This window comes from Xenia sp. Carnegie-2017, unplaced genomic scaffold (genome assembly GCF_021976095.1).
Source record: "Xenia sp. Carnegie-2017 unplaced genomic scaffold, XeniaSp_v1 HiC_scaffold_16, whole genome shotgun sequence".
Taxonomy (NCBI): Eukaryota; Metazoa; Cnidaria; class Anthozoa; order Malacalcyonacea; family Xeniidae; genus Xenia; species Xenia sp. Carnegie-2017.
In genome coordinates, this window is record NW_025813469.1 from 10,844,792 (window position 1) to 10,861,624 (window position 16,833).

The following is a 16,833-nucleotide window of genomic DNA, read 5'->3' on the forward strand; positions in this document are numbered from 1 at the left end:
GAAGGGGAGCCATTGCTGAAGTTTTACCATTTGGGCAAAATTATGTCTAAACTGAAATGAAACAATGACATATATTTTATGTGTAACTATTGTTGATATGTAGAAGTTGTAATGTAAGAATTCATGTTTAATATCATTTTGTTTAAATGCTCAGCTCTCGATTAATAACCTCAGAGGAAACTGTGTGTAAAATATGTTTTAATAAAATTTAATTGTGATATTACTTTTGGTCAATGATTTTTTCTGGCATAAAGAAACAAACATACTAACAAATAGGTTTCAGCTTAGATATTTTACAATTTATTTAAAACATGCTTATGGCTAAATGTATTTGTTGAATTTTGATTTACACATTATGCATGACCAGTTTATCAAGGTACAGACTAACAATCAAAGTACTAAAAACAGTGATTATCATCATTTCTAATCCATGATTTTCGAAGATATCCTTGGAAAGATTACTTCATACAATGCTTCAGATAATAAAAATAAATAATCTTACATTATTGTGCCCCCCAGCTCTCCTGTCTCATATCTCTGTCCTGAATCATAAAATGAAAATGGAAATATCCTATTTGAGTCATTGTGTGCCTGGTGTACCTATTTTAAAGCCATTTTTGAAATAAACTTGCTTTACAATGTACATCATTCGTATCAAAGTTTTTAAGGCAATTCATGTTACTAACAAACTACAAATTTCTTTATAACTTTCTGCCACTCTACTCATCAAAAAATTTATTTCTTTATCACAATAACTTTTTATAATACAATATATCACAATTGCTGTACATTTATACATTTCGAAAAACTATCATCGAAATAGGGAAAGTACAATGTTTCCCAAGATTTCTTGGCATCCCAATCTCCATTTGAATTCATAAGTTTCCAAACACCTCGGTTGTTTGTTCTAGTTGCTTGTCATATGATACAAAACTCATAGAAATCTAAATGAATAATTCAATGAAGACAGTACATCAAAAATGTTCTCCTGCCAACCCACAAATCTTCAAGCCAGCCCACAAATCTTCAGGCCAACCCACAAATCTTCAGGTCAACCCACAAATCTTCAGGTCAACCCACAACCATGACCATTCAATCCAGGCTCACTACAGTTTAAACATTTAAGAACTCATTCATCACCTTTTCAAGCCCTTTTGACTTTTCTTTCCTTTCATTTTCTCTCTGATCTTCTTTCTCCCAAACCAGTTTGGTTTGCAGATCAGTAAACTGAATATTTGCATTTTCAATATCATCTTGCAACTTTTCCTTGGTCTAAAAACGACAAATTTTTATTTCGGATGCAAAAATAATGTAAAAATAAGAACAATCTCTGAACACGTGGAACCAAATGAGGGACTAAACTGACCAATTTTTTAACAGATTTTTTCTTTTTATCCTTGGCTTTTACCACAGATCTTGAAATTGTCTTTGAGGAAGTTCTTTCTTCGCAGAGCTATTAACTTTCTTGCCACTTTTACCCATATTTTGCAGGAAAATTCGTACGGAATGCAAGAGGTCTTCGCAATATTAACTGTTTCTGTCCTATCTATTCTTGCCAAGTCAGCGTATTTAAACAAACATGTTTCCATTTGTTGTTTGAAATTTTGAACTGAATACTTTGAAAACACATCCGGAAATTTTCTATTGTACCTATTTTGTTCAAAAGTGTCAATAGCATGACTTCATTGGACTTAGTAGAAACGGAAGCACCTCGTGATATGAGTATGACGTGTCATGAATAAAGTTCATACGGTAAATAATGGTTACTACAAATGACCAATGCAAATGATAATGCTAGAAGTCATAATATATATTTCAACGTATTAGATTATGCTTCAATATGACTTTATTTCAATTATTTGAACCATTTTGAACACTGGTCTCATGAAATTTAGTTATTCAAAATAATTTCTGCTAATGTATTCGTGATAAGCATGTATGCAAGTGAGCATGCGCAATAGCTTCCTTAATTATTCTAAATCTTCCGTCTTACTCAAGATCATCCGAATGCTTGGGTTGAATTGAAAGTTACGTGAAATATCGCGAGGAATTTTTCTTCCCGAGCCGTCTTGAGCTCGAAGGTACGTTCATTGACATCTACTTGGTCTGTTGTCGTGTTCACAGTTTAATTTTGTGCTGTACTTTTGTCGTTATAAACCGTGAAATTTTGAGTACAAGTCATACTCTGACCATGTCGAACTGGATGTGATTTTATTTGGTCTTATAAATGAGCGGATAATGTTTGTGTCACAAATAAAGATGCACTGCCAAGGTGCTTTAAACCTTTTTGCATCTAGCTCCATTGATACTTAGTGGCTTAGTTGACGTGGAGAGTGTAAACTTTAGATTAGTTAGAATTTTCTCGTGTTAAAACTTCGAAGTTTTTTAATGTATTAACTTTGTTGGGCATTAAAACTGTAACCCTCGATTTGTTTTACCAATATCGTGTTTTTAATTTACCTTGAAGCGTTTTTCATCAATGAATGTGTTAATTTGTATATTTTGTACATGTGTACTCTTTGTTTTTACACAACAGCCTATTTTTCTTTGCCTCTTGCTGTTTTCGTAAAGCCAGTTCCGTTTCCGTTTGTGCAAACCTGGAATTGTCTTGATAAATTATTAATAATGCTATTAATTATTGATATTTTTGAATTGTTTCATTTTCATTTGTCTCGGTTTCTAGAAGATTTTGGTTTCATTTTAACTCATGACCTCAAAATGCCTGCAATATTGAAGCTAAGATCTTATTCGAGCCATCAGAGCAGCTCGTACTGCAGCAGACGAGCGTGCTGTTATTTCAAAAGAATGTGCCCAAATACGGGATATATTTAGTGAAGAGGACAATGACTTTAGGTCCAGAGCAGTGGCCAAGCTTTTATACATTCATATGCTCGGTTACCCGGCACATTTTGGACAGGTAACAAAGTTATGTCAAGTGAAATTTTGTTTCAAGTGAACAAAACTTGTTTGAACAGGGATAGATTTTATGGATATTGCTATTGGTCTCTATCTCTCCTGACCTATTACTAGCAAAGGCAGTAAATTGTTTACTCTTACAATGCAAATATTTTGTGTTCATTCACTGCTTCAAAAAAATGAATGAAAGAAATTGATTATGATTTTCTGACAGATTTGCCTTGTAAGAATAAAAGCATGTGCTAATATAACGTAATTACATTTGTCAATCTACTTTAGGAGAAATGTCATTTTTGTACTTAGATGAAGATAGGGGGGGGGAATGTTGTTATGTAGGGGGTAGGGCTAGAAATTATGTGAATACATTTGATTGACACTTTTGGTTCTTCCCCTGTAATTGTAATAGTGGAATGTTCAAAAGTTGAAGGAGTTCTCTTGACAATCGATTTTTTTAAGTGTTGCAATTTTCAAACTCTGTAAAAGTGAAAATAAACGTTACCTATGAACAAGTTTAAAATAACTTTGGGAATTATGATCTCCTAACTCCTGGCCTTGGGAAATCTGAAAAAACCTTTGTATAGGACCAATGTATTTTATAGAATAAATTTTTTGAACCATAGTTGGAATGTTTGAAACTGATCGCATCCCCAAAGTTTACGGACAAGAGAGTCGGTTATCTTGGTGCTATGATGTTGTTGGATGAAAGACAGGATGTTCACTTACTTATAACGAATTCCTTAAAAAAGTATGAATGAACATCACAATGTATGAAATTTATATTTGTCTTGAAGTGTGCTTTCTAAACAAGTTGTTTTATTTTAGTGATTTGAATCACAACAGTCAATTCATCATTGGACTGGCATTAAGCACACTGGGAAGGTAGGAGGAACTGAATCAGTTTTATACAGTAAATCTGTTGGTCATCCTTTGAGATTTTTCTTGAAATCGCTTAATGCAAGTCAATACATTAAAAACTTTATGAAATAATGTTTTGCTAAAGTATGCTACACATGTGCTCTGATTGGTTGATACCTGTGTTTAGATCAGGCCATCCAAGTAGGAAAATTGAAATTGCTTTCAAAGAAATTTTCAACATGCTTGTAAACAATATGATTTTCTTGCCTAATTAACCGAGTGCATTTCTGACAGTGTAAATAAGAACTTCGAATTAACATTGGTGATTTTTCTAAATTTTTAAAAGTTTCTAACCTCACTGCAATCTATGTTTTAATGCTTTTGACTGCATTGTTTTCAATGTAAATTTGACAGCTTTGTTTGCTTGGGAGAATTTAGCGAAATTTATATTTCCAGTCATTTGTATGTATAAAGCATGCAACACTATCCTCCTGTTTTTTTTTATAAACAATTGCTAAATGTTTTCAAGTGTATATAGATGACCTGATCCAAACACTTGGGAATCTTGCTCAAGTTAAGACAAGCAGTGCAAAACACTCACCTTTTACTCGTGTTTTGCATGCTTTTCTTAACTCTCTCATAATTCCTGCAGAAACCTTAAATAATTGTTCGATATAAAACTTTAAGTTGTTTTTAAGTTTTATCTAGTAATTAGAGACTGTACATGTATAATAATGCTGGTGCTGCTTAATAAAGCTCTGAATATATATTGCTTGGCTTTTATGTAATTTTCAATGAAGGTCTATTGGCAGTACTACTATGCATTGTCCAGCTACTTGTGTTTTTTAGTTTTAATGCTATATGCTGGTTGTTTGCCTTTGTACAAAGAATTTCACTTCTAATTATATATAGTTCATGAAATAAGTGAAATGTTGGTAAAATGGGCTCCACAGCCTTATCATATTTTGTCCAAACAATTTTTCTGCCTCGTTTTTATTACTATGTATTTCTGGTAGCACTTTATTTTAGATGATTACTTTTTCTTTTCCAGTATCTGCTCTCAAGAAATGAGTCGATTTGGCAGGTGAAATCGGCGATTATTAAAACATCCAACAGTTTCACTTTAAAAGGTATCGGTGTGAGAATTTTTTTTTGATGTAGTTTTCCCAAATCCTTGATTAAAAATTGTGTGTATGTATGTGTTATGCCAAGTTCATATTTCATTTCTCTCCAGGCTGCTTTATGTGCTGTTCGAATTATTCGTAAGGTACCAGACTTGATGGAAATTTTTGTCCCAATAACGAGGTCACTTTTGAATGAGAAAAACCACGGTAAGTAACTGCAGGGATAGATTTACTAGGGGATTGGGTGCATTCCTCATAGCCTTGGTTGTAAGGGCTGCAGGTGCTGTGCCAATTTCCATATGATAAGGTCACTTTTGAATGAGAAAACTTATGGTTAGTTTCTGCAAGTATAGAATGATTTGGGTGAATGGCTGCAGGTGGCAATTTCTATATGGAAAGGTCACTTTTTAATGATATGTAAAACTAGCTGGGTCACTTTTAGGAATGATTTGACTAGAGAATGAGCGTTTGGAGTGTACCACTCCTAGCCTTGGGTTGCAGGGGGGGCATATGGCTTATTAATTTTGGAGAAAGTTATCCAAAGCAGTTGTGAATTGTATTAAGGGGAGCACACTTCCCATAAGTATCTTACAATCAGAATATAAGTTTAATAGAGTACGATTTGATGTTTTAGGCATTCTCCTGACTGCCACTTGTCTCATTACCGAGATGTGCGAACTTAATCCAGAGATCGTGGCGCATTTTAGAAAAGTAAGTCACGCCGTATGAATGATCTCTTCACTAATTTTTGAAGATAGTTTTCATCCGATCATTTTTGTTCGCGTCCATTTATCCAGCACGTGTCGACTTTGGTGAAGATTCTCAAGAACCTAATCATGTCTGGTTATTCACCTGAGCACGATGTCTCAGGCATCAGCGATCCCTTTCTTCAGGTAAAAATTATCGAACTAAAATACATGGAACGCTACTTGTAATAGAAAAGTCTAATAAATTCCTGAAGCCAAATTTTTCACCCAGACACGCTAGATTACACTCAGACACGCCTGTGTAGTCAATCAATTTTCAGAATCTCGAAGCACTACACACGCGTGTCTGGGTGTAAGATTTGCTGCGTGGCGTATGTTTGTAAATGTAGATTGTCCTAGTCCTTGGTTTTGTTGACTTCACAATAGCGTTGCCATTTATTTTTAGTTCAATGGTAAAATATACCTATGACATAGATTGTGTTTCCAGTTCAAACTGCATTTTCATTTCATTTTTCGTTGGAAAACTCCAAAACTATTGGAAACATCGTTGTCCGTTGATCATTGATGGGAGATATTTTTACAGATTTCAGTTTTGTAGATAACTTTATGTGTTAACTAAATTATCGATAACGTAATTTACCGTCTGGGAGGTCTGTACTGAAAAAATATTTTCACTGAGGCGGAGGGAAATATTTTTTATGTGAAAGCGACCTAAACGGTACATAAAGTTTTTATTTTTTATTTTCATAATAACGACATTTTCGTTGTCAAATGGTCAATGTGGTTTGTTGAGACCATTGACCTAAAATACATGAAACACTATCTGAAGCAAATAATTGAAGCCAAATCTTACACCCAGACACGAGAGATTTTACCCAGACACGCGTCTGTAGTGTTTCGAGACTCTCTTGCGGAGTAATAATTGATTGACTTACACGCGTGTCTATGTGTAATCTCGCGTGTCTAAGTGTAAAATTTAGCTTCAAAGAATTATCAGGCTTTTCTATTTATGGTTGCGTTCAATGTATTGTAGTTCAATGGTTGAGATTGAATTGTTTTCTACAAAATTCACTTCGTCTGAGATAGTAAAATTCACTCTTGCTATTATAAATATCTCCACCACTGTCAGGATATTGTAAAAAGCCGCCCGCTACTGCAGCCAATCAGATTGCGGTAAATCAACACATTTCACTGGGCATGCGTAAATAAAAATATCAAAATCTTGTTATTTTAGATTCACGTCATCCGTTTGTTGCGTATTCTTGGGAGGAACGACGAAGAAGCAAGCGATACGATGAATGATGTACTTGCACAGGTGAGTTTATAAGCGCTAGTTGACACAACGAAAAACAACTTTTGTATAGCACATATTATTTACATTTCGGTTTAATTTTATACGAAACTGCACTATATTTTGCAATAATGGTGTTTTATATAAGTTTGGCTTTGCTTGCATTGACTTGCTGATGATTTCATTTCAATTCACCAATTTCTAGGAAAATTTTTCTCTAATTGACTTTAACGTCTGCCTCGCCTACCGTGAATGCTCGCTTTAGCGCCGCTCCACTTTAGCGCCGCCTCTGAGTAACTTTAGCGCGGCGCTCGTAAAAATGGAATCATTGAACTCTAACGTTTGCGACTATCTTGTTCTGCGCCTATTTGACAATATTTTCATCAAGTTTTATATTACATAATGATAATATATTTTTTCTACTCGTTATTTTCTTGAGGCAATAAAATATTTAATTAGCGCTGCTCCCGCATAAATGCGGCGTTCAAACCGGGGGAATTTAAAAAGCGCCGCGGCGTTAAAACGAGCATTTACGATAGTTTGGTCAATTAGAGATGTTTACCTTCTTCGTGCTAAAGTTAAAATGATATTTGAACGTGAATTTCGTGTTGTTTTCCGTCATTTTGAATCCTATAAATTTCTTCAGGTGGCAACGAATACGGAGACAAGTAAAAACGTCGGCAATGCTATTTTATATGAAACTGTTTTGGCCATTATGGATATCAAATCAGAAAGCGGTTTACGAGTAAGAGAAGATTGAGCGATATTTATTAATAGTATTCCAGTAGAACAGCAGTCAGTGCGTCTTATTTTGTACAGGTCTTGGCTGTTAATATCTTAGGAAGATTTTTGTTGAATAATGACAAGAACATTCGCTATGTCGCCCTCAATACTTTGTTAAAAACTGTCAGCGCCGACTATCAAGCTGTCCAGCGTCATCGCAGTACCATTTTGGACTGTCTAAAGGATCCTGATATTTCTATACAAAGGTAGAATCTTTAGTTTTGATGTAATTTAGTGCAAGATTATTTTAATTTTATTATAGTTTGAATTAGAATAACAACTCAGGTAATAAAACTGTTGTGTTTAAACTCCCGTAATAAAACGACGATAGTAGAAGTCCGGTGTTGAAACTCCGGTAAAAATAATTGGATATAAAACTCCGCTGTTCTACTTCGGTATTAAAACTTGGCGCTGCAACTGCAGTATTTGAAATCAAAGTTGAACTTCAATTACCTGAAGAAGTCAAGAATTTTAGTTACATACGTAGTGAATTCAAACTGTGATTACAGTCGAAATATTTTTGTCTCTCTTTAGGCGCGCAGTGGAACTTTCGTTTGCTTTGATAAACTCCAATAATATACGTGGCATGGTGAAGGAACTTTTGGCTTTTCTCAATAACGTTGATCCTGATTTGAAATCATACATAACATCGAATATCTTCCAAGTTGCTGAGAAGTATGTTGAATTACATTACGATTTCTTCAAACTATCTTCGTGCTTATCGCCGATTGTGATTTTAGAATTCATCTTTATAATTATCGCTGATTAGGATTTCGAGGATCCATCTTTGTGCTTATCGCTGATTAGGATTTCGAGAATCCATCTTTGTGCTTATCGCTGATTAAGATTCATAGAATCCATCTTAGTGTTTATCGCTGATTAGGATTTCTAGAATCCATCTTTGTGCTTATCGCGAAGAAAGATAAATTTTCCATTTTTGATCATTTGTAGACATGCTCCCAATAAAAGGTGGCACATTGATATAATGATGAAAGTTTTTAACTACAGTGAGTATATTTAGAACATTTTATTCCAGTCATTGGACGGTGTTATGAAGCACATTGATAAACCAATCCGTTGCTTAGGTAGATAGTGAAATTAAGCTATAGAGATGTTAAATTGGAATTAACTAATCACTTTAGTCATGGCTTGCTTATAAGCCAATCAGATGCATCTGTAGTTTGTGAAGCTTAGTGGTGGAGACATTAAAAAAGGAATTAAGCAATCTCGTCAGTTCTGTATTTAGTTGAAATTTGTGATAATGAGATGGAGGAGGCATTAGCCAATCGCATACCTTCATGCTTGTTTATAAGCCAATCAAATGCTTCGGTAGATAAAGTTATATAACTACGTGCATAATGTTATTCACAGGCTGGAAACTATGTTCGTGATGATACAGTTCCAAGTCTTATTCATATGGTTGCGTCAAGTGATACTTTACAAGCTTATGCTGTTCAGCAACTATTCACTGCCATTCAAGATGATATTAGTCAGGTATGATGCCCTCATCCCTTGCCATTCAACAAGATACTAGTCAAGTATGCTGCCCTGACCCCCCCTGCCATTCAACCTGATATTAGCCAGATATGCTGCCCCGATCCCCCCTGCCATTCTACATGATATCAATCATGTGTGCTTCCCTGATCCCCCCTGACATTGAACTTGATATTAGCCTTACTCTCAAGCTACTTGCGAGGAATCAGTTTAATTTGTCACACGACTTTCTCTCGGCCAATGAAACTGCAGAAAAAATATACTTTGACCATTGGTATATAACAATTTTCTTTATTTCCATCTTCAGCAATCATTAGTACAAGTTGCTGCATGGTGTACCGGAGAGTTTGGTGAACTTTTGTTTAAAGATATTGACGAAGATGAATCCCTGAATGTAAGTGAACAGATGCTTTATTTTATCTGAGGCAGCTTGCACGAAGCTCGTATAGCGTTATCCTTTTGATAGTAATTTTTAAAACTTGTGAAAAAAGTGCTTTTATTTTCTTCACGACAATGAAACTTTGTAATACTAGAACCATTATTGTAGATTTCATAGATTGTCGTAGATTTTTCCAGTTAAAGAGATTTTTGTTGCGTTTCAAATGTATTGCTATCCTGTGAATAGTGCTGTATTCGGCCTACGGGAAACTGGTCCCTGAAGATGAAAAAAAAATATCGATATTTTATTAAAAAAAGAATATACAATGAGCATTAAAAAAATCAGATTTGTTATGCGGTTATAATTGAATATGGAAAAAAAGAGGAACTTTTTACATTTTCAGTGATATGTTATTTCGTAACAATCAGAAGTCATTGACCACTCTTAAAGTATAATTGCAAGTCGAAATCGCATTTTTCCTGCAATTTAACTAGTCTCAATCCTTCCACGCACGGCTCAAAGAAAGTTCTATTACGACGATAGGCGTATCTCGCCAATGCGAGATTTGACCCGCGGACACGCGTCTTTCATGCAAGTCCATGCATGTTTATTTTAAGATACGTAGCCTTCAAGATATATATCTAGTTCAATGGATACAGCACAGTGAGAAATCCGCTGTTTCATTGGTTTTGTTTGAAATGCCAGTGAAACCGCCTTAACTACACCCAAGGGAACATGTAATTTCGATTTGCAATTTTTATAAGGAGAACACTCGATCATTTCTGATCGTTACGAACTAATAAAAACATCATTGGCAAGTTAAAAGCTCCTCTTTTTCTTGCTATTTAAAAATACAAGCCTCGAACACAATGTCAATGGCGCGATTGCCTAAAAAAGTTTAATCTGATTTCGGATTTTCGATACACACTGTACATCCGTGCATGCCCCGATGAATCAATATTCAACCATACATATCCCTGGAGATCATAAATACATCCACACATACACTCACGAGAGCTTTATATTCATCAACAATGTTATCGAACACCGATGCGAAAAGCTTCTGTTGTTGCTAGGTGACCGAGAACGATGTCGTGGATATTCTTGAAGGAATGTTGGCGAGCAATCAATTGAATCAAGTCTCAAAAGAATATTCCTTGAATGCGCTAATGAAACTGAGTACAAGATTTACATCAAATCTTGAGTAAGAAAATGTTATTCTCTTTTTCCCTTTTATCAAAATGCTGTTGTTGCCATTGACATTTTATTTATACTTCATGTAGTGCGATAAAAAAATTGATTCACCGTTTCTCTGATAACATGGACGTCGAGCTTCAACAAAGATCTGTTGAATATGTGAAACTGTTTAAAAACTACGATGAAATGAGGTTAGATTTCACTTGAAATATTTAAGAAGTAAAAGATGTTTACTGTGTTTGCACAGGCTTATGCACACCGAGGAAACGTTTGGGAGAACTTGAGAAATGATCAGTGCAAGCCTGAGACCGAAGTTCTTTGGAAATTCTTTGGAAACACAAAAAAAACATCTTTTTTTTATTTATTAAAGAACAATAACGCCAAACAGACAAATTTATAACAAATGTTTTAATTTTCTCTCTCACATGTTGTCGTGATTGATTTGCCAATTCTCTTTAATTTATTTAATGGTTCATCTCAGATCGGAAAACGCAAGCTAGTGCAAACACTGCTAGTGACCAATTTTTTCAAATATTTAGTAATGTTTGATGACGGTACGTACGTCAAACTGTGTTAAGGCCAGGATTAAATGAGGTTGAAATTTTTCAATGATTATTGAAGAATTTTTGATGTCAATTTTTGATGACTGTATACTTCGCATTGTCGAATATTTGTGTTCTAAGTTTGTATTTTCTTCAGGATCGGTCTGTTAGAGAATACCCGTATTGGATACGAAGAATGGAACCGTCGAGAATGGCGAAGTTAAAGAAAGTGTCCACGAGGAACAACGTAAGTTAGAAAATCATGACTCTCGCCGTGTGAAGAATTTGTATCTCTCCTTTTTAAAGATCTCGTTGTCTTGTTTTTTGTTCTTTATGTTATCTTCTGCGGGATGTGATATCTGGGGCACTGACGGTATCCGACAGAGCTCAAAATAACTGCCGGTCAGCGCACAACGACCGGCCATAAATTACTTTTGTCCTGCCAATTTTTTGTACATTGCCTGTCACATTTCGTGATAATTAATTACAACTATTAATCAGTTTTCCTTTCAATGTTCTCATTGAAAAGTTAAACGTCAATTTTTGCTCAGAAAAACCGTATTTGCTTTTGTATGTAATTACAGTAAGTGCTGATTTACATACTATTCACGTTACGTCGTTGTGTTCATCCATTGATCGTTCTTTGTGCGGTCGCCAATCTTGGCTTATGAAGATTTCTCCATAAGCGCTATAGTGAGACAATGTGTGATGTCATAAACGCTTAGAATCTGAAACACGAGAATCAGTAATCTCAATAAATGTATTTTTCACGTCATTGGTGCAAATATATGTATATATTTGCACCAATGACTTCGACCTAGTGATAATAAAGTTGAGCGATCCTATTCGCCGGGTGCATTTAGGATGTTATTTTGAGCCATGGTTATCAAGAGCCTTATTGAATCCTGCCATGTCATTCGGGGTCCACCAGCGTTGCGCCACAGTATAGAAACAAACAGTTCTCTCACTCCACTGTGCAACTTGGGTGTTGTATGTTTAATTAGATGACTGGCCACGGATAGCAATTTCAGTGCTCCTATTTGTCAAAAAATGCAATTTACTGGCTGCCACTATGCTAATCACATGCGTAATAAGAATACGCTACACAAAAAATTTCTGTAGAGTGGGACTACTGTTTGTTTCTATACTGTGGCTGCGCGTTTCGTTGATGTTTTGTCTGACGATATTTTGTAATTTTGTGATGTAGCTGTTCCTGAACAGAAGCAAAATAAACCAACAGAGGTGAGGGTCAGGTTTTAAATACAATGGTGCTCATTATGTTTTGAATATTTTTTGAAGTTTGTACTATCGAAAATTTAATTTCCTTTAATTTACTATTAAATTTCAAAACTAAGATAAAATTGCAAACACAAATATTGCTGCGAATAGCGTATTTTTCATGGTGAATGACAATCGAGTTATTCTAAAAAGAACTTTTAAAAACTAAAAATGAAATGACACGATGCGTTTCTGAAGACTTTTCATCAAATGCTGTCAGACGCGTCTGCTTTTGTTAATAGCAAATTTACTTATATTTATAATGAAGACAAGGAGTCATCTCATCCTGAGTTAAGTTAACAGCGATAAGTTAACGACGCAATACCTCTGACAGTTGAACTAGGGATTAGTTAACTTAATGTAGATATACCACGACACGTAACTGAAATAATGAGGGACATTAGTTCACAGTTCTAAAATTGGCTATCAATTGTAAAATGGTAACCATTTTACTGTCGTTCGCCATGTAAAATATGCTGCTCATAGCACTGTGATATTGAAACTAACGTTAAAAACCCCGTATGTTGTCTCAAACTCCATGCTTGTATCACTTTTAAACATGACTCATTTTTATCTTTTTCTTGTGTTCAGTCCACCACGCTTCTCGATCTTCTTGGCGACACGTCATCTGCGCCTGCCCCATCAACCCAACCGCAGGCATCCCAACCGCCAGCATCCCTACCTCAACCCACTCCCCCCTCCACCAATGGTAGCAATCTTCTAGACCTGCTAGGTGATCTTGACATGAATGTCACAAATTCAGGTTAGTAACAAGTCCAAGAACCAATTATTTGCTTCAATGATAGCGCTGTTTACTGAACTCTGTATAAACTGGAACGCTAACTTAAATAGAAGTGCAAAAGGTCGTTTCGAAGTCCTTTATACCCGAGTTTTTCGTTTTATTACCAGAATTCCTGGACTAAAACATGTCATTTCAATTATGTAAATCGTTGTTGATTTTGTAAAATAAGATTATGGAACTTCTAAAAACTCAGGGAAACCAATGATTTAGAACCCAGTCCTCTAGATGTCTAACAACCGTGTCAAGGTGAGGCAAGGGCGCCATCTTGAAAGGTGGCAAAACGTAAAACTCAAAATGAAAAAAAAAGTTCAAAGAATGTTTAAAAACCAATTCTTTCCACCATTTTAAAAATAAAAAATAGACTATTTACTTTAATATTAAAATATAGACTTTGTCGTGGCGATTATGGTGTTTGCTATCTTTAGAGCTATTTTCACTATTTACTTTGCAATTGTATATGAACTCCGAGAAAGCAGATGTTAGTCGTAAATATCATCAGTTTTGCCATCTTTCAAGATTGTGATTTGCCTCACTTGTTACTATAAAATCTTGACGGAGTCAGGTATCTAGTAGACTGGGTTCTAGGTCATTGAGAAACACTAACTTCAATTACCGCTTCAAAGATACGTAGTTGTGTGTTTAACGTTCTAGTTAATATGAGATTTCACTGGCAAAGTCTCTTTTGCCAATGTCATTATTTATTGTCCTCTCTTATCCTTTAGCACCACCACCTTCGATGAACTCAGTCCCTCCAGCTGCACCTAATACCATGGTTAATTTGTTGGATGGTCTTTCCTCAAATCCACCCCCCGTGGTACAGCAAGATTACACAAATAATCTCATACCTTCGTTCAACCAACCGTTGGCCGCGCAGCAAGGTAGGAGAATGGTCTTGAGTTCGTTACCTGCTGTCGAGTGATGTGATTGTTTGTCTTCGAAAACTGTCCATGATCACTTTAATATGACACGGTTAACTGAGATGCAATCATAGGCAGATTTTCAAAGTTTCAGAGGGGTGGTTCTAAAAATTTTAGGAAGGTTGCCTGGTAAGAAAGTGACGTAAGATAAAGTGTAACGATTTTAGGGCCGATCGGGTAGTGCAGCCACCAAATGTATTGTAGAGAGTTTTAACATTGCCCTGAAAATGTAACTTCAACTGTATTGATTTGTTAGAAGGGTTCTTAGAGGGGTGAACGTCTTGTAAGGAAGCGAAACCAGATATTTGGGAGCAGCCCAACTGAAACTACAACCGCCCCCCTAGAAATTCTGTCCATGTATGCAATTTGTCGTGATATTACTTTAAGTCATTGTAAGTAGTTTTAAGCGTGAAAGTTACTATCTTTCAAAGCGGTATAAATAGTTTCTGTTGTAATTTTTAAATTGACGTTAAGTGGTTTTCTTTTTCTATGTTTAGAAAATTGATAAACTCCAATTGTTGTGATATCGATAATATTCGAGTAAATTCTTTAAATGATAAATACACAGCTCAAAATAACGGCCCGCCATAAAGCTTGTCACCGACTACATTTTTAAGTCTTTCCCAAAATTATAATCTTGCGATTTATAGTATCATCTTGTGAGCTTATAAAATGTCAAATGCGAGAATTTGTTGTCTCAAACAATTATCTTTTCACGTTATTTGATGCAATTTATGTAGGAATTGAACGGTTTGAACACCAGAGTATCGTTACATTCATGTTTGTAGATGTGGATGGTCCTAGTTGGTACAGTCTTGAGAATGACTGTTGATGTTGGTGTCGACAAACGTTACGACTACATTTGCAATATTAATCTTCAGAGTCAAGCGAGGACTATCAGTACAAATTATTTTTCACTTGCCTGTGTAGACGAGCACCGCAAATGTTGTCGAAACGTCATTCAACATCAACACCAACAGTCCTTCTCAGTACTCCACTAACCTGGATGATTTACATCCACAAACATGGTATTTATGTTTAGTAGTGACAGGTCAAAAACCGACTTTGTTTTGCCGTTATATTGAGCTTTTTTATTGATTGTTTTAACTTACAAAAATGACTTAACGCTTCCCCGGAACCACAGAGTACGCGGGCTCATGTAGTCAACGACTATCATTCTCTCTTATTCAATTTGCCTTTTAAATTGTACAGGTATTCCGTCGTTAATAGCGTACGATAAAAATGGAATCAAAATCGACTTCAGCTTTCAAAAAGTTGAAAATAATCCTGCCAATATTGTGGATATTTCATTAAACGTAACCAACGCTATGGCCGTTCCTGTCACTGATTTTGTATTTCAAGCAGCAGTACCTAAGGTATGATACAAGTATGTATAGGTTCCTTTATGGATCTGAAGGGCATTCCACCTCCGACAAAAGAATAAAATCTACCCCTTAGAAATCGTCTCGTTGCTCCTAGAGCCCTTACGCCTGTTTGTGTATGTTTCATTTCAATATTTCGTTTCAAGTTACAAATAATACGACCTTTGATTGTTTTTTAGACCCTACAGCTTCAACTTCAGAGTCCATCTGGGAATACAATTCCACCAAATAATTCTGGACAAATAACGCAACTGGTTAAAGTTGCCAATCCACAGAAGGTAATGAAGTAAATTGTTTGAACCCGAGAGTATCGTTGCTTGTTTGTGGATGTAGATCGTCCAGGTTAATAAAGTCCTGAGAAGGACTGTTTTTGTTGTTGTTGACTGACGTTTCGACAACCTTAGCGGTAGTCATCTTCAGAGTCAAATGAGGAGTAAACGTCAGTCAACGCCAACAATCCTTCTCAGGACTTCGCTATCCTGCACTATCCCCACATGTACAGAAGGTAACATACATACTCCCATACTCCCAGAACTATTTAACTCGATACACTTTTCACTTCAAGATTTAGCTTTGCAATCCAAGAATTCGGCCGAAAGAATTTATTTTGTATTTTTCAACACTTAGGCGCCGTTACGTATGCGAATCAAAGTGAATTACGTCATCAACGGCTCGCCAGTCTCCGATCAAGCCGAGATTAACAATTTTCCTCAACTCTGACAAATCATGGATCATATAATCTGCTTCATTATTTCATAAAACGATTTTGGAGTATTTGACAAATATTTCTACGCGAAACATGCGTGTCAGTATTCAGTCGTGTTTAATGCAAATGCTTTTTGAAATTCGTGTGGCATTTGTATACAAAACTACGTGAATTATTATCAAGAGGTTTTTCATTCACTTACAACCGCCAATATATTGATTTTGATTTTATCGGAGAAATGTGTTTTGATTATTTTGCTAGAAATATTTGTACACGCGAAACTGTGGAATTCTTTAATTCGTTGTAGATTTTACTACCATAAGAGAGAAACAGATAAAGTTTAATTTTGAGATTTGTGTTTTCCTCCATTTTGATGTACACTTTCTTATGATGTTATGGCCCGCTTTCTGTGAAGATGATCGAAATTAAAGTGGAAGTTTAATCATTCTTTATGCTCGTC

The 16,833-nt window shown here is 35.5% G+C and overlaps 2 protein-coding genes across 2 annotated transcripts; one reads left to right on the forward strand and one right to left on the reverse strand.

Annotated features, from left to right (window-relative positions):
- Positions 1–654: 654 nt before the first annotated feature.
- LOC124436055 lies at positions 655–1,678 on the reverse strand. The gene is made up of 4 exons (XM_046985981.1): positions 1,651–1,678; positions 1,367–1,443; positions 1,141–1,272; positions 655–944 (listed from the first exon to the last, which is right to left on the reverse strand). Exons 1-4 carry the CDS (start codon positions 1,676–1,678, stop codon positions 876–878), a joined length of 306 nt encoding a protein of 101 aa, XP_046841937.1. The 3' UTR covers positions 655–875.
- A 1,065-nt stretch (positions 1,679–2,743) lies between these two features.
- On the forward strand, positions 2,744–16,608 carry LOC124436056 (AP-1 complex subunit gamma-1-like; the record flags this gene model as incomplete). Its single annotated transcript, XM_046985983.1, is given in 25 exon segments — positions 2,744–2,917; positions 3,537–3,661; positions 3,739–3,795; positions 4,823–4,855; positions 4,933–5,102; positions 5,530–5,606; positions 5,693–5,788; positions 6,837–6,917; positions 7,540–7,638; positions 7,713–7,882; positions 8,211–8,351; positions 8,628–8,671; positions 8,673–8,683; positions 9,048–9,170; positions 9,478–9,564; positions 10,626–10,753; positions 10,833–10,937; positions 11,446–11,491; positions 11,523–11,535; positions 12,496–12,530; positions 13,158–13,329; positions 14,091–14,246; positions 15,498–15,661; positions 15,847–15,945; positions 16,295–16,608. Coding segments are annotated over 25 exon segments (2,499 nt in total), but the record flags the coding sequence as incomplete, so codon positions are not given.
- Positions 16,609–16,833: the final 225 nt, after the last annotated feature.